Source organism: Oncorhynchus kisutch, linkage group LG20 (genome assembly GCF_002021735.2).
Source record: "Oncorhynchus kisutch isolate 150728-3 linkage group LG20, Okis_V2, whole genome shotgun sequence".
In the NCBI taxonomy this organism is placed as follows: domain Eukaryota; kingdom Metazoa; phylum Chordata; class Actinopteri; order Salmoniformes; family Salmonidae; genus Oncorhynchus; species Oncorhynchus kisutch.
This window is the reverse complement of record NC_034193.2, coordinates 7119841-7143385: the sequence shown is the minus strand read 5'-3', so window position 1 is coordinate 7143385 and position 23545 is coordinate 7119841. Positions and strand designations below refer to the sequence as shown.

The following is a 23545-nucleotide window of genomic DNA, read 5'->3' as shown; positions in this document are numbered from 1 at the left end:
ATGGGTTGGTGGTGTCAGTTGTCTAGTTGTGTCCCATCAGCTGGGTTGGTGGTGTCAGTTGTCTAGTTGTGTCCTGTGTCCCGTCAGCTGGGTTGGTGGTGTCAGTTGTCTAGTTGTGTCCAATCAGCTGGGTTGGTGGTGTCAGTTGTCTAGTTGTGTCCAGTCAGCTGGGTTGGTGGTGTCAGTTGTCTAGTTGTGTCCCATCAGCTGGGTTGGTGGTGTCAGTTGTCTAATTGTGTCCCATCAGCTGGGTTGGTGGTGTCAGTTGTCTAGTTGTGTCCCGTGACCCGTCAGCTGGGTTGGTGGTGTCAGTTGTCTAGTTGTGTCCCATCAGCTGGGTTGGTGGTGTCAGTTGTCTAGTTGTGTCCCGTGACCCGTCAGCTGGGTTGGTGGTGTCAGTTGTCTAGTTGTGTCCAGTCAGCTGGGTTGGTGGTGTCAGTTGTCTAGTTGTGTCCCAGTCAGCTGGGTTGGTGGTGTCAGTTGTCTAGTTGTGTCCCATCAGCTGGGTTGGTGGTGTCAGTTGTCTAGTTGTGTCCTGTGTCCCGTCAGCTGGTTTGGTGGTGTCAGTTGTCTAGTTGTGTCCCATGACCCGTAAGCTGGGTTGGTGGTGTCAGTTGTCTAGTTGTGTCCAGTCAGCTGGGTTGGTGGTGTCAGTTGTCTAGTTGTGTCCAGTCAGCTGGGTTGGTGGTGTCAGTTGTCTAGTTGTGTCCAGTCAGCTGGGTTGGTGGTGTCAGTTGTCTAGTTGTGTCCAGTCAGCTGGGTTGGTGGTGTCAGTTGTCTAGTTGTGTCCCGTGTCCCATCAGCTGGGTTGGTGGTGTCAGTTGTCTAGTGGTGTCCAGTCAGCTGGGTTGGTGGTGTCAGTTGTCTAGTTGTGTCCAGTCAGCTGGGTTGGTGGTGTCTAGTTGTCTAGTTGTGTCCCATCAGCTGGGTTGGTGGTGTCAGTTGTCTAGTTGTGTCCCATGACCCGTCAGCTGGGTTGGTGGTGTCAGTTGTCTAGTTGTGTCCCAGTCAGCTGGGTTGGTGGTGTCAGTTGTCTAGTTGTGTCCAGTGTCCCGTCAGCTGGGTTGGTGGTGTCAGTTGTCTAGTTGTGTCCCATCAGCTGGGTTGGTGGTGTCAGTTGTCTAGTTGTGTCCCATCAGCTGGGTTGGTGGTGTCAGTTGTCTAGTTGTGTCCCATCAGCTGGGTTGGTGATGTCTAGTTTTTTCTTTCCATTAAAGATTCAGAGTTTTGATTTAATGCACTGAGATTATTCTGTATAATGAAAAGCCCTTTACAAAATGTAATAAATTATTATTATTATTATTATTATTATACATCATTAATATATACACATTTAATATGGCTTTGTGACCATACGCAAAAAACAGTAACATCATTCCACATTGCCACAGAACTAAATTAACCCACCATGCTAACCCAATATAAAGAAAACAGGAAGTACTACAGAGGAAGCTGAAACAACCAGAGCCCTATATCGCCAGTGTACATCAGTGGTTTTCAACCTGTGGTTTGCGGAAGTCCTTTTTTTAAAAATGTTTCTTTTTAAACTTGCTTAGATTTGTAACAGTTGGGAGTATAAATATTGCACATGTACATATATTAGCGGTCTAGTCTGTGTTTTAGCAGTCTAAAATGCTGCTAGCAGTACATGTTACCGCAGTGTCTCACGCGTCACATTTTCCAGAATCAATGTTCATATATATATATATACACTTGTTTTAGTAGCGTCTGATCTGCGCTCCACTGAGTAGTTGAGACATTTACAAAGCTATAGAAAGGTTAACTATGTGATGAACAAAACAAGTAGTAACATCCTTCCTCAACACCACAGTGCTAACCTACCATGCTAACCCACCGTGCTAACCCACCGCGCTAACCCACCGCGCTAACCCACCGCGCTAACCCACCATCCTGAAGACATGTCCACACATCAACCTCCTATTGGACACACTATCGTGGCCTGGAGAGTGAAGGCAAAGGGTTTCAGGTTTCCACACATCCGATCTATCTAGACATGATGAGCCTTTCATGCTCCACTGGCTAGGGTGTGTGTACACACACACACACTTCCTGCTGTGGCCTGGTGAAACCTTACACCATAATGTTAAAGACTTCACTGCAGCAGAGTGGAACTACCAGGGCTTAAATCACACCACGATCTGCCCTCCGGATCACACAGCGTTATTAGAAGTTCAACCCGAGGCAACACTAGCCCGTCTCGTCGCCACGACAACAAGCGTAAGGAGCTTGACAACGCCTGGACCTTTTGCTATGAACTCCTCAGTATCGATTCACACTACTGAGGAAGTGTCCCAAACAGCACCCTATTCTGTATACTGTGAACTAAAAAGGACTGTGGTCCAAAGTAGTGCCCTACATAGGGAACAGAATGCCATTTGGGACAGCTTATGAGCACGCTGGCCAATTATATAGATAGATGACTGTCCTATAATAGTCTGATTCCAGTTTAAACCCGTTTTCAATAGGCAACCAAACAATTTAAAATATATATTTTTTCCAGAATAATTGAGTGTTTTTCAGCCATTTTGTCATTTTATTATTGACTGTACAGGAGCAACATTTACACCATCATTAATCCGGTTTCCAAGGAAGGTCATCATGACAGACCCAAAGTAAATCCCTCAGAACTATGCAGAGAGAAAGTCCTTTTCCAATCTACCAGCATGCATTTCAACTAGCTCATCATCATGTCTATCAACGGACTTTAACTAGAGATTAAATAAAACTGCCTTGATTATAATGTAGAGTACAGAGACGTGGCCCTGGTCTTGATTATAATGTAGATTACAGAGACGTGGCCCTGGTCTTGATTATAATGTAGATTACAGAGATGTGGCCCTGGTCTTGATTATAATGTAAAGTACAGAGACGTGGCCCTGGTCCTTATTATACTCCCCTCATCATCGCTCAGAGGGCCTTGGGATGTCTGAGGAGAGAGATGAACACACACACACACCTAGAGAGGTCTCTGAGGAGAGAGGTACTGTAGTAGTCTAATTAATGAACTCTTCAGCCTCGCCCAAGCTGTACTACTGTCAATACACATCCCCAACAGACAGGCTGGGTTAGCTTTGGTAAAACATCCAACAGACAGACTGGGTTAGCTTTGGTAAAACATCCAACAGACAGACTGGGTTAGCTTTGGTAAAACATCCTCAACAGACAGACTGTGTTAGCTTTGATAAAACAGACAAATAACTGCTGACCCAAGCCCAGTAGACTGGCTTCTCTCCAGAACCAGAACCACTGCTGACCCAAGCCCAGTAGACTGGCTTCTCTCCAGAACCAGAACCACTGCTGACCCAAGCCCAGTAGACTGGCTTCTCTCCAGAACCAGAACCACTGCTGACCCAAGCCCAGTAGACTGGCTTCTTTCCAGAACCAGAACCACTGCTGACCCAAGCCCAGTAGACTGGCTTCTTTCCAGAACCAGAACCACTGCTGACCCAAGCCCAGTAGACTGGCTTCTCTCTCTGCTCATCAACCAGTTAATTATCAGACTCAGGTGTGTTGTATTAGGGTTAAAACCTACAGGACTCCCTCTCTCTCCCTCACCACAGGACAGTCTGTTTTTCTGCCTATCATCACAGGACTTGTTTGGGGATAAACAATTTATGGATTTTCGGAGGTGTTTAAAATGATGAACCGGCTAGAATGGAATCTACCAGGTTTCGTACATTGTTTTGAATTAAATAAGGAGGAAGAACGAAGACCTACGGTGGTAGAAGGGGACAGGAGGGGTCACGGAGGAACATCATAGACCTGCGTCCCAAACGGCACCGTATTCCCTACATTGTGCACTACTTTTGACCTGTGCCCTATTTGCATTGGTCTGAAGTCGTGCATCCTATATACAGGGAATGGGGTGCCATTTGGGACGTGGCCGAGGACAGGCTGGGGTCTGAGTGGGGGTGATACAATAACCAGGAGGCGTCAGTGGCTTGGCAGATATATTGGAGAACGGGCTGGTCTGCAAAGACAGACTCACACACTCTAGAAACCCTCCTGTAGGTTTTAACTCCAACCTTGTTCCTGGAGAGCTACCCTCCTGTAGGTTTTAACTCCAACCTTGTTCCTGGAGAGCTACCCTCCTGTAGGTTTGAACTCCAACCCTGTTCCTGGAGAGCTACCCTCCTGTAGGTTTTAACTCCAACACTGTTCCTGGAGAGAGACCCTCCTGTAGGTTAACTCCAACCCTGTCCCTGGAGAGACCCTCCTGTAGGTTTTAACTCATCTTTTACGTATAAAATGGAACAGGGTTGGAGAGCCCTGCTCTAGCACAAGGACATTGCACACACATGGATTCATCCGTTATTCAACTCAGACTTCAACTCCTTTAAGAGAGGTCTTGTCAGGTTGACCTTCATGTTTAAGGTGTAATTTACTGATCTGGGATGCTGTAACCACACACAAACACACACACTTGTTTTCCTGACACAGTAATGAGTTCAATCACACCTCTAATATGGGATGCCATTAGAGCTGTGTGTGTGTGTGTGTGTGTGTGTGTGTCAGAGCTGTTTACCACCTTTCAGTATGCCCGTGTGTTAAGTGGTGAGTCGACCACACACAGACGAAAGCTGGGCCTAACCAAGCGTTCTCTCCCTCCATCCATCCATCCATCCTTCATCGTATTATTCTCATTTGCCTACTTTAATGTCCGCATCACAGATGTCTTCCTAGTCGGCGTCCCATAGTGCACCCTACTCCCTACATAGTGCACCCTACTCCCTACGTAGTGCACTAGTTTAGACCAGGGCTCCATAGGGCTCTATGTAGGGAACAGGGGTCTATTTGGGACACACGTCTAGTTACTCAGCTACACAGACAAAACGGCTAATTGCTCATTAACGTACTCTGACAGCAGGCTACACACACAGAGCGCAGGGTTGAGACAGCTTTACCTGGTTTCCTCGGGTAAATGACCATCAAGGGTACTGATGCATACCATCGAGAGTGGTCATAACAGGAACACACAGTAGTCTCGATGTCCTCTAGCATAACAGGAACAGACAGTAGTCTCGAAGTCCTCTAGCATAACAGGAACACACAGTAGTCTCGATGTCGTGCTAGTCTACTACAGCCAAATCAGCCCAACACGGCAGGCCTCGAGCCCAACACGGCAGGCCTCGAGCCCAACACGGCAGGCCTCGAGCCCAACACGGCAGGCCTCGAGCCCAACACGGCAGGCCTCGAGCCCAACAAGGCAGGCCTCGAGCCCAACACGACAGGCCTCGAGCCCAACACGACAGGCCTCGAGCCCAACACGACAGGCCTTGTCCAGCACAAGACTCGCATGTGGCTCAGTCCGCGTGCAAAGCCAAGAGTTGTGGGTACGATTCCCACTAGGGCCACTTACACGTAAAAAAAAATGCACGCATGACTAAGTCGCTTTGGATAAAAGTGTCTGTTAAATGACATATATTTATTATATTATACAAAACATTAGGACACAGATCAGGTGAATCCAGGTGAAATTCCTTATTGGTGTCACCATATAGATTCTATATAAAGGGGCAATAATAGAAAGGTGTTCTTAATGTTTTGTACACTCAGTGTATATACATACACATTATCCAGAGCACTGATACAGGTAGCCTAGTGGTTAGAGTGTAGGGACGGTAGGTAGCCTAGTGGTTAGAGTGTAGGGACGGTATGTAGCCTAATGGTAAGAGTGTAGGGACGGCAGGTAGCCTAGTGGTTAGAGTGTAGGGACGGCAGGTAGCCTAATGGTTAGAGTGTAGGGACGGTAGGTAGTCTAGTGGTTAGAGTGTAGGGACGGTAGGTAGTCTAGTGGTTAGAGTGTAGGGACGGTAGGTAGCCTAGTGGTTAGAGTGTAGGGACGGCAGGTAGCCTAGAGGTTAGAGTGTAGGGGCGGCAGGTAGCCTAGTGGTTAGAGTGTAGGGACGGTAGGTAGCCTAGTGGTGAGAGTGTAGGGACGGCAGGTAGCCTAGTGGTTAGAGTGTAGGGACGGCCGGTAGCCTAGTGGTTAGAGTGTAGAGGCGGCAGGTAGCCTAGTGATTAGAGTGTAGGGACGGCAGGTAGCCTAGTGGTTAGAGTGTAGGGACGGCAGGTAGCCTAATGGTTAGAGTGTAGGGACGGTAGGTAGTCTAGTGGTTAGAGTGTAGGGACGGTAGGTAGTCTAGTGGTTAGAGTGTAGGGACGGCAGGTAGCCTAGTGGTTAGAGTGTAGGGACGGCAGGTAGCCTAGAGGTTAGAGTGTAGGGGCGGCAGGTAGCCTAGTGGTTAGAGTGTAGGGACGGTAGGTAGCCTAGTGGTGAGAGTGTAGGGACGGCAGGTAGCCTAGTGGTTAGAGTGTAGGGACGGCAGGTAGCCTAGTGGTTAGAGTGTAGGGGCGGCAGGTAGCCTAGTAGTTAGAGTGTAGGGGCGGCAGGTAGCCTAGTGGTTAGAGTGTGGGGACGGCAGGTAGCCTAGTGGTTAGAGTGTGGGGGCGGCAGGTAGCCTAGTGGTTAGAGTGTAGGGACGGTGGGTAGCCTAGTGGTGAGAGTGTAGGGACGGCAGGTAGCCTAGTGGTTAGAGTGTAGGGACGGCCGGTAGCCTAGTGGTTAGAGTGTAGGGGCGGCAGGTAGCCTAGTAGTTAGAGTGTAGGGGCGGCAGGTAGCCTAGTGGTTAGAGTGTAGGGACAGCAGGTAACCTAGTGGTTAGAGCGTAGGGACGGCAGGCAGCCTAGTGGTCAGAGTGTAGGGAAGGCAGGTAGCCTAGTGGTTAGAATGTTGGACTAGTAACCAAAAGGTTGCTAGATCGAATCCCCGAGCCGACAAGGTAAAAATCTGTCGTTCTGCCCCGGAACAAGGCAGTTAACCCCACTGTTCCTAGACCGTCATTGAAAACAAGAATTTGTTCTTTAACTGACTTGCCTAGTTAGATAAAACAACTCCAGAATGTCTGTCCTTCTACAACAGGACAAGGCCACTCTGTGTGCTCAATTCAGGAAAACATGTCATAGACCAATGGCCATCGTTTTCCCTCATCACTACAGACTACAGTCTCTGAAGTGATGTTTCTTCAAATCTAACAGACAGACCATAACAGACAGATCTACCATTTGTTTTGCTCATCAATACCTTAAAAAAGTATTCTGTGTAAAGCTGACAAGCGACTAAGCAGAAACCATTAGACGTTGTAAGAACAGGATAGATGATGATCAGGTTTGGTTGTAAACGTGGCCCTTACATCGAGCTACAGTATCCTATAACCAGCTGGAACTCTCTCACATATCACTACTCATATTCTGGCAGTTATTCCAGGTCTTTTGCCTAAGAGGGAAACAGCTGGTGAGCGAAGGTGGAGAGGGGAGGGAGGAGAGGAGGGAGAGAGAAAGGGGGGAGAGGAGGGATAGAGGGGAGGGAGGAGAGGGAGAGAAAAGGGGGGAAAAGGTGGAGAGGGCATGGCAGCTGAGCAGGCGGCAAATTCACGACACGGATGGACGGACTTATGGAGAGAGGAGAGCACATGGGGACCATAGAGCGGGAGAGAGAGAGAGAGGAGAGCACATGGGGACCATAGAGCGGGAGAGAGAGAGAGAGGAGAGCACATGGGGACGATAGAGCGGGAGAGAGCGAGGGGGGAGAGAGCAACAGAGCGAGAGAGAGAGAGAGGTCTAAAACCAGTCCCTGATTAGAGGGGAATCACCCACCTGGTGTCCCAGGTCTAAATCAGACCCTGGTAGGAGGGGAATCACCCACCTGGTGTCCCAGGTCTAAATCAGACCCTGGTAGGAGGGGAATCACCCACCTGGTGTCCCAGGTCTACATCAGACCCTGGTAGGAGGGGAATCACCCACCTGGTGTCCCAGGTCTACATCAGACCCTGATTAGAGGGGAATCACCCACCTGGTGTCCCAGGTCTACATCAGACCCTGATTAGAGGGGAATCACCCACCTGGTGTCCCAGGTCTACATCAGACCCTGATTAGAGGGGAATCACCCACCTGGTGTCCCAGGTCTACATCAGACCCTGATTAGAGGGGAATCACCCACCTGGTGTCCCAGGTCTACATCAGACCCTGATTAGAGGGGAATCACCCACCTGGTGTCCCAGGTCTAAATTAGTCCCTGATTAGGAGGGGAAACATTTTTTTATTTTTACGCAGTGGAACTGGCTTCAATGTCCAGAGTGGAGTTTGCCGGGCCTATCAGATGTTATAGCTAGCTACTGTACTAGTGTAACGGATGTGAAACGGCTAGCTTAGTTAGCGGTGGTACGTTATACTGTTACACTAACCAGGAGACTTCCTCAAGTACAGTCTACAATGGAAATTCAATGTACTTTTTTGTTTGTTACATTGATGAGGAGGTTATATCCTATTGGTTGCATCAATAGAAGAGCTGCTTTTGATAATCAGACGAAAACGCTGATGAAGGCTGCGGCCTGAAATGTGTTGGTTTGAACAATAAAGATTACCTTTTTTTTTTTTTTAAATATAAATTTCCACAGAAATTCAGAAAATGCTGAATTTCCTCTTTACTTAAATAATCAGCTGAACAAATTTAGCTTTTTAAAAATATTTATATTATATTTGATTTATATTTTTTATATTTATACATCACACAAATATTCTGAAATATTTTCTAATCTGCTTTTGAGAGACTTTGACCTCGGAGATCAGGTTAAATTAATACATTAGTTTCAGTTTTAAAAAAGGGCTGACGGATATTCACCATCTTTTTGGTAGAGATGGAAAGAGACAAGTGAGCTCATTGGTCTATCAGACTTGACATGTCACAGCCGGGGATGTAGGCACTCATTGGTCTATCAGACTTGACATATCACAGCCGGGGATGTAGGCACTCATTGGTCTATCAGACTTGACATATCACAGCCGGGGATGTAGGCACTCATTGGTCTATCAGACTTGACATATCACAGCCGGGGATGTAGGCACTCATTGGTCTATCAGACTTGACATATCACAGCCGGGGATGTAGGCACTCATTGGTCTATCAGACTTGACATATCACAGCCGGGGATGTAGGCACTCATTGGTCTATCAGACTTGACAGTAGGAAGTGAGATAATAGTGAGTCGTGTGGGACATAGTCCAGTAATACCTACATGCCCCTGTAGGGTCTCATGTTTCACCAAACCAACGCACTGTAGCGTAGCAGCCGTAACCGATAGCAACATGTCCTCAATTCTTCAGTACAACAGTATCCAAGACAAAAACACTTTCCAATTTACACTAGTAGGCAATGCAACACACCAGTGCAAATGCACTTGAAGAAATGTTGTGCTGCCATGTTCTGCTGTCAGATGTAGTAAAAATGTTCTGCTGCCATGTTCTGCTGTCAGATGTAGTAAAAATGTTCTGCTGCCATGTTCTGCTGTCAGATGTAGTAAAAATGTTCTGATGCCATGTTCTGCTGTCAGATGTAGTACAAATGTTCTGCTGCCATGTTCTGCTGTCAGACGTAGTCAAAATGTTCTGCTGTCAGGCCTAGTAACTTCTCAACCACTCAATGACCTTGTCTGGAGACATTGGGTGTGTATTTTTCCACAGCAGCATCCATGGCAAATGCTAAGTCCACCTTAGGGCATACAAACACTGACTCCGTTTTCCTGTGTTGCCTAGGCTATTTATAATAAAAAACACGCAACATTGGGCTGAACTGTAGGCACTATAGGTAAATATGGAAATATGAACCACAGCTGGAAGTCAAATCTGTCATCTCCTGTAACAATACCACAATGACACGATTCATATCATGTGGAATGACCTCATATCCTACAGCTTTAAAAATGATTTTGAAAACTCACCTCACCTCACCTGCTGAAATACAGCCTTAAACCGGATCTACAGCGTGTCTATAAACCATCACACTGGATCTACAGCGTGTCTATAAACAATCAGACTGGATCTACAGCGTGTCTATAAACCATCAGACTGGATCTACAGCGTGTCTATAAACCATCAGACTGGATCTACAGCGTGTCTATAAACCATCAGACTGGATCTACAGCGTGTCTATAAACCATCAGACTGGATCTACAGCGTGTCTATAAACCATCAGACTGGACCTACAGCGTGTCTATAAACCATCAGACTGGACCTACAGCGTGTCTATAAACCACCAGACTGGACCTACAGCGTGTCTATAAACCATCAGACTGGATCTACAGCGTGTCTATAAACAATCAGACTGGATCTACAGCGTGTCTATAAACCATCAGACTGGATCTACAGCGTGTCTATAAACCATCAGACTGGATCTACAGCGTGTCTATAAACAATCAGACTGGATCTACAGCGTGTCTATAAACCACCAGACTGGATCTACAGCGTGTCTATAAACAATCAGACTGGATCTACAGCGTGTCTATAAACCACCAGACTGGATCTACAGCGTGTCTATAAACCACCAGACTGGATCTACAGCGTGTCTATAAACCACCAGACTGGATCTACAGCGTGTCTATAAACCACCAGACTGGATCTACAGCGTGTCTATAAACCACCAGACTGGATCTACAGCGTGTCTATAAACCATCAGACTGGATCTACAGCGTGTCTACAAACAATCAGACTGGATCTACAGCGTGTCTATAAACAATCAGACTGGATCTACAGCGTGTCTATAAACCACCAGACTGGACCTACAGCGTGTCTATAAACCACCAGACTGGACCTACAGCGTGTCTATAAACCATCAGACTGGATCTACAGCGTGTCTATAAACCACCAGACTGGATCTACAGCGTGTCTATAAACCATCAGACTGGATCTACAGCGTGTCTATAAAGCATCAGACTGGATCTACAGCGTGTCTATAAACCATCAGACTGGATCTACAGCGTGTCTATAAACCACCAGACTGGATCTACAGCGTGTCTATAAACCACCAGACTGGATCTACAGCGTGTCTACAAACCATCAGACTGGATCTACAGCGTGTCTATAAACCATCAGACTGGATCTACAGCGTGTCTATAAACCACCAGACTGGATCTACAGCGTGTCTATAAACCATCAGACTGAACCTACAGTGTGTCTATAAACCATCAGACTGGATCTACAGCGTGTCTATAAACCATCAGACTGGATCTACAGCGTGTCTATAAAGCATCAGACTGGATCTACAGCGTGTCTATAAACCATCAGACTGGATCTACAGCGTGTCTATAAACCACCAGACTGGATCTACAGCGTGTCTATAAACCACCAGACTGGATCTACAGCGTGTCTACAAACCATCAGACTGGATCTACAGCGTGTCTATAAACCATCAGACTGGATCTACAGCGTGTCTACAAACCATCAGACTGGATCTACAGCGTGTCTATAAACCACCAGACTGGATCTACAGCGTGTCTATAAACCATCAGACTGAACCTACAGTGTGTCTATAAACCATCAGACTGGATCTACAGTGTGTCTATAAACCATCAGACTGGATCTACAGTGTGTCTATAAACCATCAGACTGGATCTACAGCGTGTCTATAAACCATCAGACTGGATCTACAGCGTGTCTATAAACCATCAGACTGGATCTACAGCGGGTCTACAAACCATCAGACTGGATCTACAGCGTGTCTACAAACCATCAGACTGGATCTACAGCGTGTCTATAAACCATCAGACTGAATCTACAGCGCGTCTACAAACCATCAGACTGGATCTACAGCGTGTCTATAAACCACCAGACTGGATCTACAGCGTGTCTATAAACCATCAGACTGAACCTACAGTGTGTCTATAAACCATCAGACTGGATCTACAGTGTGTCTATAAACCATCAGACTGGATCTACAGTGTGTCTATAAACCATCAGACTGGATCTACAGTGTGTCTATAAACCATCAGACTGGATCTACAGCATATCTACAAATCATCAAACTGTGTCTATTGACATTTTAAAAAGGTGTAGTCAGCGATATGAAGTAGATGGACAAAGTAAACAGCATTCAGGTCAATTTACAACTAAGAGCATTTGGAGTACAAGGCTTAACTTCTCATTTTTTTTGGTCCTGTGTCTACCACGTTGTAGGAGCGTGAAGCGAACCCATGCACATGTGCAGATACTGTAGCTGTGGGAGAGCAAAGTACGATGCAAGATGGCTCACTGTCGAAACTATTGGTTTAAAAGAACAGCCCCCAGGACTGTCGATGCTATTGGTTTAAAAGAACAGCCCCCAGGACAGTCGATTCTATTGGTTTAAAAGAACAGCCCCCAGGACAGTCGATTCTATTGGTTTAAAAGAACAGCCCCCAGGACAGTCGATTCTATTGGTTTAAAAGAACAGCCCCCAGGACAGTCGATTCTATTGGTTTAAAAGAACAGGCCCCAGGACAGTCGATTCTATTGGTTTAAAAAGAACAGCCCCCAGGACAGTCGATTCTATTGGTTTAAAGGAACAGTCCCCAGGACAGTCGATACTATTGGTTTAAAAGAACAGCCCCCAGGACAGTCGATTCTATTGGTTTAAAAGAACAGGCCCCAGGACAGTCGATTCTATTGGTTTAAAAAGAACAGCCCCCAGGACAGTCGATTCTATTGGTTTAAAGGAACAGTCCCCAGGACAGTCGATACTATTGGTTTAAAAGAACAGCCCCCAGGACAGTCGATTCTATTGGTTTAAAAGAACAGCCCCCAGGACAGTCGATACTATTGGTTTAAAAGAACAGCCCCCAGGACAGTCGATTCTATTGGTTTAAAGGAACAGCCCTTATGCTCAGCATCCGACCACAAGGAGCTACAGAGGGTAGTGTGTAGGTCCCAGTACATCACTGGAGCCATGCTTCCTGCCATCCAGGACCTCTATACCAGGCGATGTCAGAGGAAGGCCCTGAAAATTGGCAAAGACTCAACCCACCCTAGTCATAGACTGTTCTCTCTGCTACCGCACGGCAAGCGGTACCGGGGTGCCAAGTCTAGGTCCACGAGCCTTCTAAGCAGCCTCTACCTCCAAGCCATATGGCTGCTGAACAATTAATCAAATGGCTACCCAGACTGTTTACATACGCAGGCATATGAATGAGAAGACCATAAACACACATCCAATCGAGGCCTGACCCCTGAAAACTCATCCATCATTGAAACGCAAAGCAATGCTACCACATCAGTCACTGTCACGGCAACAGTAACCATGGGAGAGTAGAGGGTTCTGGAGCGACCTGCCAATCAACTGGCTCTAAAAACAGGATGATCATCCACTAGTGCTAGCTAAATGACGTTCAGCTGTGACATACACACCCACCTCCATTGATTTTGTTAGAAATGTTTGAGTCACTCAGTTTATATGACCTATAATTACTTACACGATGAGTGAAATAGTTTTCCTTCCCCCCCAAAATTCTAATAAACTCCCTTAAAAAGCATCTTTTATGTGTTGGAATGGTGTGGGCGTACCCCCCCCCCCCCAAACAACAGAATGGTGTGGGCGTACCCCCCCCCCAAACAACAGAATGGTGTGGGCGTACCCCCCCCCCCCAAACAACAGAATGGTGTGGGCGTACCCCCCCCCCCCCAAACAACAGAATGGTGTGGGCGTACCCCCCCCAAACAACAGAATGGTGTGGGCGTACCCCCCCAAACAACAGAATGGTGTGGGCGTACCCCCCCAAACAACAGAATGGTGTGGGCGTACCCCCCCAAACAACAGAATGGTGTGGGCGTACCCCCCCAAACAACAGAATGGTGTGGGCGTACCCCCCCAAACAACAGAATGGTGTGGGCGTACCCCCCCAAAAAACAGAATGGTGTGGGCGTACCCCCCCAAACAACAGAATGGTGTGGGCGTACCCCCCCAAACAACAGAATGGTGTGGCCGTATACTGGTGATAAAAAATATGAACACGACTAGACCGATGATTGGCTAGCTCAGTCTCTTTTCCCCCGACCCTATCGACCGCCAGTCTCAGTCTCTTATCCGGCACTAATCCGGATCATTTTAGCTTCAGAATCAAAGAGGTAAACGTAAATTAAATTAACTCAATCCTGATTGGATTATTTTCCAGGAAGGGGAGCCTGACCTCTGCCCCGGTCGACCCACTCCCTCAAGGTCCCCAGAGGACCCTGATAACTAGGTCTTACCATGAATAGTGCACTGGTCCAGTTTGATTTCAATGAAGAAAAAGTGACATGTTTTCAAATCATTAGAAGCATCCTCACATTCAATCCAACATTTCATTTTTTTTCCACTCGATGTTCGCTGCCATTTTTGGGCTGACGTGCGGCTCCGTCTTTGATGTGACATAAAGAGAGGGGCCCAGATGGTGTATGGCAAGATTCAAATCATTTGCCTTTCTGACTCGTCCCGCAGAGAACCCCACTTTTAGACAGAGATGTATCAGTCTTGAGGGGCTGTTTATTCAAAACGGCTCCGACACGACTCCCCTGCCGCGCGTTAGAATGGACTGGATGGTGATCTACTTTTTGAACAAAGCCCTATGGGAATAGGTTACCATTTTGTATGCAACCATTGTGCATAAACAGTCCCATGGATGTTAAGAAGGCTGATAAATCCATGTCTGTAGTCTACTCCCCTGCCGCGCGTTAGTACAGAGTTCTAATGAGCTCTTTTATATAGACAGCCGAGTCAATAGGGAGGAAGCCCAGGTTAAAGGAGACGTTGTTGGGGTTTTTTCCCAACCAAATCTACATTTTTTGGGGGAGATCCAGACGTTATATTCCATTTTGTGCGACTCGAGACGTTTCCTCTATCCAGCTGTTCCATTATCTGTACACCGCCTGCTGCTACAAGTAACCGTCAAAATAACGGAAACACCAACAAAGTGTCTTAATAGGGTATTGGGCCAAGAGGAGCTGCCAAAACAGCTTCAATGCGCCTTGGCATAGATTTTACAAGTGTATATTGAAAGCACCAATATACTTTGCATCCTTCATTTACGCAAGTGTTTCCTTTATTTTGGGAGTTACCTGTAGAATGGACGGAGTATCGCTATCCAGGTAGCCATGGAAACCGAGCTCAGGCCAGGATATAGCTGGGCAAACATGGACACTTGGCGAATTCAGGACACAGATGATAGTTTTTAATGCCCTGATATCAGGAGCTGGCGGCGAAAAAAAATTAATAAAAGATTGATTAAAACAATTCCGAAACTTAAACTAATTCATCAGATGACAAATATTTAAAGGAAAGCAAATTGATATCCAATCCGGAAATCAGCTGTAACTGTCAATAGTAAAACAAAACAACTTTCATGTTTGAGTGAACTCTGAATACAGAAAATGAATGGCGAAGTCACGACCAGACGTGGTCCCACACCGCCTCCTCCTCCTCCTCCTCCTCATCATAACTTTAAAGGGTTCACTGATGTCATACAACAGAATGTATTTTGTGTAATGGAATAGCTGGGACTGGGCTGAGCGGGAGCTGCCCCCGTAGGGGTGGGAGGGCCAAATCAAATCAAATTTATTTATATAGCCCTTCGTACATCAGCTGATATCTCAAAGTGCTGTACAGAAACCCAGCCTAAAACCCCAAACAGCAAGCAATGCAGGTGTAGAAGCCAAGAGGTGGCAGAACGGAGACCAACTCAGGTTAGGGTGTTGGGATTGAGCGTAGCCTGAAGGTAGGGAGGTTGGCAGTTCCTCTTGCTGTTCCGTCGGTAAACAACAAGGTCTTGTAATGGATGTGAGCTTCAACTGGAAGTCGGTGGAGTGTGAGGAGGAGCGGGTAGACATGGGAGAACTCAGAGAGGTTGAACACCAGGCGGGCTGCTGCATTCTGGATAAATTGCAGAGGTTTGATGGCACAAGTGGGGGAGCCCAGCCAACAGTTGCACTAATCCAGACAGGATATTACAAGTGCCTGGATTCAGACCTGCTTCCTGTGTGAGGTAGGGTCTTCCTGTGTGAGGTAGGGTCTTCCTGTGTGAGGTAGGGTCTTGCTGAGCAGGGATCATCAACTCGATTCAGCCATGGGCCGATTTCTTTGTGAGCGGATGGTCAGGGGGACCGGAACATAATTACAAATCATTTGTAACTGCAAATTAACCACAAGAATCCCAAACGGCGACAGGGTAGCCTAGTGGTTAGAGCGTTGGACTAGTAACCGGAAGGTTGCAAGTTCAAACCCCCAAGCTGACAAGGTACAAATCTGTCGTTCTGCCCCTGAACAGGCAGTTACCCCACTGTTCCTAGGCCGTCATTGAAAATAAGAATTTGTTCTTAACTGACTTGCCTGGTCAAATAAAAAAAATAAAAAAAACATAATATTTGACTAATATATAATCCTTTCATACCTTGCTTACATTTGTATATGATCACGTGTCTCTTTATTATGCGTGGGAATACTTGGGAAAAGATTTCCTAAACTAAAATGACTTGGAGCTGATTTCTTGGTGTTTTGGCAGTCTTATATCCTACAATTAACGAAGGAGAGTGATGGAGTGCTGCATCAGATGACCTGGCCTCCACAATCACCCGACCTCAAACCAATTGAGATGGTTTGGGATGAGTTGGACCGCACAGTGAAGGAAAAGCAGCCAGCAAGTGCTCAGCATATGTGGGAACTCCTTCAAGACTGTTGGAAAAGCATTCCAGGTGAAGCTGGTGGAGAGAATGCCAAGAGTGTGCAAAGCTGTCATCAAGGCAAATGGTGGCTACTTTGAAGAATCTAAAATATATTTTGATTTGTTTAGCACATTTTTTGGTTACTACATGACTCCATAATGTTAATTCATAGTTTTAAATATCTTTACTATTATTTAACAAAGTAGACAATGGTAAACATGTATTAAAACCCTGGAATGAGTAGGTGTGTCCAAACTGTTGACTGGTACTCTACATTGATTTATTTCTTTGCTCAGTAAACATGGAGGTAAAAGAAAACATTTGCCTGCGGGCTGTCAGTTGGAGAAACCTGTTGTAAGAGCATGAACCTGCAGGAGCGCGTCACTGCTTTGCTGTTTGCATAGAATGACAGGGTGTTGTCCAGGGTCACACCAAGGTTCTCTGCATTCTGGGAGAGGGACACCATGGAGTTGTCAACCATGATGGAGAGGTCTTGGAGCGGGCAGGCCTTCCACAGGAGAAAGACACGCTCTTGTCTTGTCGAGATCGAGCTTGAGGTGGTGAACGTGTAGTGTCAAGTAGTAGTGTAGTGTCAACCGCATAGCAATGATAGGAGAGATCACGTGAGGATATGACGGAGCCGAGGGACTTGGTGTATAGAGAGAAGAAGGCCAAGAACCGAGCCCTGGGGGACACCAGTAGCGAGGGTACGTGGTGCAGACACAGCTCCACGTCACCTGGTAGGTGTGGCCTGCCAGGCGGGATGCAGAGTGCGCTGAGCCTGAAACTCCCAGCCCTGAGAGGGTGAAAAGGAGAATCAGTGTCAAAGACAGCAGATTGCTGTAGGAGGATGAGAACACATAGCAGAGAGCCTCTGTGACACACAGAAGAGCAGTCTCAGTTGAGTGACCTGTCTTGAAGCCTGTCTGGTTAGGTTTCTTTGAGGAAGGGAGCGACTCTGGTAAATGTGATGGGTTAAGTTTCAAGTTTTAATGGCACCTGCACAAGTACAGTGAAATGCCTTTCTTCAAACCACAGGAGAAACGTAAATATGAAACAAGAAGAGCACGACCATATACAATATACTTCCTTGCATACTCTACATCTGAACATCCCAAAGAGTCTCAAGAACGAGCTGTGACCTAATGCAGTAGTAGATGTGCTCGGAATGCTCCGAGACATTCAGCAACTATTGGAAAGACAAGGGAAGTTTGCAACAACAACAACAACAAAAATGCTATATTGACAAAAACCAACATGTCTTCAACTGCCCCTGAACAAGGCAGTTAAACCTTGTTGTAAATAAGAATTTGTTCTTAAACTGACTTGCCTAGTTAGATAAATAAAGGTTAAATTAAATAAAAATGTAAGTAAAATAAAACATCACGTTGGCTTAGTAGTAGTTTTAAAATGTATGGTCTCACAATGGAAACATAGTTTGCGGTCATGACAACATTGAATCTTAAGTCACTTAGCTAGTCACAGTAGTGCTTAACTCCATGACAACATTGAATCTTAAGTCACTTAGCTAGTCACAGTAGTGCTTAACTCCATGGCAACATTGAATCTTTAGTCACTTAGCTAGTCACAGTAGTGCTTAACTCCATGGCAACATTGAATCTTAAGTCACTTAGCTAGTCACAGTAGTGCTTAACTCCATGACAACATTGAATCTTAAGTCACTTAGCTAGTCACAGTAGTGCTTAACTCCATGGCAACATTGAATCTTTAGTCACTTAGCTAGTCACAGTAGTGCTTAACTCCATGGCAACATTGAATCTTTAGTCACTTAGCTAGTCACAGTAGTGCTTAACTCCATGACAACATTGAATCTTAAGTCACTTAGCTAGTCACAGTAGTGCTTAACTCCATGACAACATTGAATCTTAAGTCACTTAGCTAGTCACAGTAGTGCTTAACTCCATGGCAACATGAGGTTTACAGCCCCAAGAGTGTCTGATGGTTGGAGGTTCCCGTCATGCAGAGAGGAGAATTAAAAACACAAACAGCAGCCTCGCTGTCACAGCCCTGTCAGGGCACACAGCCGTCACACACTGACAGAATAATGCTAGGGCCCACACACACACACACACACACACACACACACACACGGCTTTATGTTAGGCCTACACACACACACATACAGCCTTATACTACACACATAGCTTTATGCTAGCTAGGGCCACACACACACACACACACACACACACAGCGTTACACTAGCTAGGTCTGTGCTGTGGCAGACACACATCGATTGCCCAGACAGACATCATGACACAAACAGCGTTACACTAGCTAGGTCTGTGCTTTGGCAGACACACATCGATGGTCCAGACAGACATCATAACACAGACAGCGTTACACTAGCTAGGTCTGTGCTGTGGCAGACACACATCGATGGTCCAGACAGACATCATGACACAGACAGCGTTACACTAGCTAGGTCTGTGCTGTGGCAGACACACATCGATGGTCCAGACAGACATCATGACACAGACAGCGTTACACTAGCTAGGTCTGTGCTGTGGCAGACACACATCGATGGTCCAGACAGACATCATGACACAGACAGCGTTACACTAGCTAGGTCTGTGCATGTGACATCATAACAGATAAACATCCTCATGAAGCTGACTGATTTCAAAGTAAAAGTATTTTTCAAAAAACAGCTGTGACATTACCATATCTATGTCGCAAATGAAGCTATATAGTGCACTATTGTGGACCAGGATCCAGGGGGCTGTTTCCTGTTTCCTTTTTCTAGTGCAATAGTTCACAGCAGGGACAGAGAGCTGAAGGGTAGTAGTGAGAGGAGCCCAGCCAGCAGTAACCTGACCTTAGATGAAGGGCCCAGCCAGCAGTAACCTGACCTTAGATGAAGGGCCCAGCCAGCAGTAACCTGACCTTAGATGAAGGGCCCAGCCAGCAGTAACCTGACCTTAGATGAAGGGCCCAGCCAGCCGTAACCTGACCTTAGATGAAGGGCCCAGCCAGCAGTAACCTGACCTTAGATGAAGGGCCCAGCCAGCAGTAACCTGACCTTAGATGAAGGGCCCAGCCAGCAGTAACCTGACCTTAGATGAAGGGCCCAGCTAGCAGTAAGCTGACCTTAGATGAAGGGCCCAGCCAGCAGTAACCTGACCTTAGATGAAGGGCCCAGCTAGGAGTAAGCTGACCTTAGATGAAGGGCCCAGCTAGGAGTAAGCTGACCTTAGATGTGAGGCCCAGCTAGCAGTAACCTGACCTTAGATGTGAGGCCCAGCTAGGAGTAAGCTGACCTTAGATGTGAGGCCCAGCTAGCAGTAACCTGACCTTAGATGTGAGGCCATGGCGTAGGTAGAGAGAGATGGCCTGTTGCCCTCATTTTACATTTTCTGATCTCCCATGAGCGTGTGTGTGTGTGTGTGTGTGTGTGTGTGTGTGTGTGTGTGTGTGTGTGTGTGTGTGTGTGTGTGTGTGTGTGTGTGTGTGTGTGTGTGTGTGTGTGTGTGGAGATAGAAGCGCATACAGCAGTTTGAGTTAATATAGAAATCCTGTATAAGGTCTACCCCTGGCCTAAGCTAGCCTATAACATCCACACATCTAAGCTTTAGTTCCTCTCCTCCCTCCGCCTCACCTCTCCTCCCTCCACCTCTCCTCTCCTCTCCTTGCCTCTCCTCCCTCCGCCTCACCTCACCTCACCTCTCCTCTCCTCTCCTCCCTCCTCCTCTCCTCCTCTCCTCTCCTCCCCTGCTCTCCTCTCCTCTCCTGCTCTCCTCTCCTCCTCTCTCCGCCCTCCCTCTCCTCTCCCCTCCTCTCCCCTCCCTCTCCGCCTCTCCTCTCTCCGCCTCTCCCCTCCTCTCTCCTCTCCCCGCCTCTCCTCTCTCCTCTCCCCGCCTCTCCTCTCCCCGCCTCTCCTCGCCTCTCCCCTCCTCTCTCCGCCTCTCCCCTCCTCTCTCCGCCCCTCCTCCTCCCCCCGCCTCTCCTCTCCCCTCCTCTCCTCTCCCCACCTCTCCCCTCCTCTCTCCGCCTCTCCCCTCCTCTCTCCGCCTCTCCCCTCCCCTCCTCCTCCCCCCGCCTCAGGCACAGCGGAGAATTCTAAACCACACAGCAACAGTCAAGCTCCTGGATTTCCCTCAACTCTCCACTGAGAAATCCTGGACTCAGGATGACTTCACTTCCTCATTCCATTGTAATTCTCTCTGTCTCCCTCTTTCTTCTCTTCTCTCCCTCATCTGGTTGTTACACACACACACACACACACACACACACACACACACGAGGGAATTGATAATTACATCACCCAAGTATTGATTTGTAAAATATATATATATATATTTTAATTTATATATTTGTTTTGTGCTAGGTAGTGTTAGCTAGCGCTAGTCATCTGTACCTGCACCAAACCTCCAGTATAATTCCTCCTTGTTCTCCAGCTTCTTTTTAAATAGTGATCCAACACGTTTTCACCACTTTTATTCCCACGACTGACCAGAACAAAACGTGCACGTGCTCCCTCTCTGCAGCGGACATACAGTAAGCAATAGGTTTGGAACATTAAACCTCAAGATCGAATCGCAATACAAATAATAATACATATTAAATCGGCACCTTATAGTGATAATATCGTATCGTGAGGTCCCTGGCAACTCCCAGACCTACCACACACGCGGTGTGCACTCAGAAACATTACACACACAGACACTGTGGACTGGCTTTGATGTAATTACTGCACCATAGTGAAGTACGGACAAGACCTAGTGAACACAATTGTCTTTCTGCTAGTAAGGAAGCAGCCCAGTGCGACCTGTGTGTGTGCAGACATTACAAATCACATTCATGTGATTTGTGGATTTAAATAAAGTATTTGAAATGTGTGTGCGTGCCTGCATGCGTTGTGTGTGTGTGTGACATTGTTTTATGTATTTTATTCTTCACTGCCTGTAGTTCCTCTCGCGCTTATATGGAGGCGCACGGCTCCACTGCTCACCACATGCCAAGCCGAGGAGTTCCATTCTGCCGCACTGTCACCCCGCTAGCCCACTACTGCAGAGGCGCACACACACCGCGTCTATACCGTTAACATACACGATACAGGCGCGGAGATGGGGCGAAGGAGCATTCGCGCTCATCAATTGACAAGGTAAACAACACCTTGGGCCAAAGTCTGTCGGAAAATCTGTATATTGGCGAGCATTGGGTAAACCACGTCACTAGTGAACGATACAAAAAAAAACCGAGGTGTAGTCCATGTCCGTCGGTATCAAACCGGGAACGGTGCCCATACTAATGTACAGCTGTTCGCACTTCGTCAACATTGAAGTTGAGAGGCTTGAGCCCACTGTTGCGTTCAAGATGATCTCACGCAACAAAACACACACAACGGGTCTAGCTAGATACAACCCGTTGATATAGTTAAGACGTATACAGAGAAAATAGACACACAAAGCTAGGGACATTTTACATAAATGTACATTGCCATAGACGGTGGGCCAGTGGTCGACAGAGTTTACCAGTACCTAAAAACTGCATTGCTACTGTCAAAAGCGCCTGCGGCCACAAGGTGATTGACTGACCCCGGGTTATTAACAGTTGTAGCAAAAATACTTCGACAACTACTATTACAGCAAACCTTAAAACAGAGCTTAACTCCAACCAATATCAAGGAAGACACCGAAGAAAACTATTAATGACGCTAGTTAGCGTTACTTCCTTAGCAAGACCCGTCATCAAGCTACAGTCAGAGCAGCCCACCGTCACAGCCCTGCCTTGTCCCACATCTCTCCGCACCCAGGTCCGACGACTTACCGATCTTATATGCTGGTGGTGCCGCTGTGATGAGATAGCAAGTGCTGGGAGCCCGGTGACCACAGCGCCGCTGCTCCTGGTCAAGAGGAGCACTGTTCTACACACTTTCGCAGCCATCTCTGTAGTGAAAAATCCTCGCTGGGATGTCGAATGCTGCAGGCGGACCGAGAGAGAGAGACGGTGGCAGGCGGGGGAGTAAGAGTAGGCGGACTGCGGGGCTGGGCTTGCGTTTCATACAAACACACCCCGACGCGGCAAGGAATTTCAGAACAGAGGTGGGGTTGAACTCACCAAACAATAACTTTGCCTATAAGTCAATGAAAGCCCTGATCGATTTATTAAGTGCCGTTTCATTTCTGTCATTTCATTCGATACGAAATAGCAGCGAAATGAAAATTATCATTAACCTACAAAATATTAAAGAAATAAATACGGGTGTAAATCCACAGCGTTGCCAATTATGGACGATTCGACCAATCAGAGAACGCGGAACGGTCCATTCAAGTATACTGGAAGAGAAATCCAGCCACAAGCAGAGACAAATGTATTGTTGTCAAACCGCACCTTTTTGGATTCTGACCTTAGCTGAGATGTTAACCACAGCGGGCCGTTGGTATTAGTTTGACTGAGGCTGTTTAAGTATATCATTGTTCTTTAGTAAGTAGGCTACTGTGTACTTACTTTTTGATTTATTTAATTAGGCAAGTCAGTTAAGAACAAATTATTATTAGGAACAGTGGGTTTACTGCCTGTTCAGGGGAAGAACGACAGATTTGAACCTTGTCAGTTCGGGGATTTGAACTTGCAACCTTCCGGTTACTAGTTCACCGCTCTAACCACTCGGCTACCCTGCCGCCTACAGCGTAAAGGAATAATAGAATGCTACAAGTTAGGTTACCAACAAGCAAAGCAGGAGTCCGATATGTATTTATTCAAACAGGATTCTTCCCCCTTTTGTCGTATTGTATTGCCTGATTTCATTTGGACTTGAGTTGCAATGCATGTGTAGGGTCAACCTGGTTTTAGAGTATTTCCAAATCTGTATGTAAATCCGAGGTACTCCTTTTCAGTATGATATGTTACGTTCCGTAGTTTGTGCATGTCCATCATCCATTGCGTATGATATATGTTACGAATTTGCAAATCGTATGATATGTGACCAAATCCAATTTGTTGTGGCTAATGTTCGCAAGGCTGAGGGTAAGGAGTTACGGTTAGAGTTGAGGGAAAAGGGTTAGCT

The 23545-nt window shown here is 46.8% G+C and overlaps 1 protein-coding gene across 1 annotated transcript in view; it reads right to left on the bottom strand.

Annotated features, from left to right (window-relative positions):
* The window catches only part of mcu (mitochondrial calcium uniporter), a 130520-nt gene extending 108002 nt beyond the window's left edge, over positions 1-22518 (bottom strand). The window contains exon 1 of the mRNA XM_031799880.1: positions 22306-22518. Coding sequence (XP_031655740.1) covers positions 22306-22422 — 117 coding nt within the window. The 5' untranslated portion in view covers positions 22423-22518. The remainder of the gene's footprint in view (positions 1-22305) is intronic.
* Positions 22519-23545: the final 1027 nt, after the last annotated feature.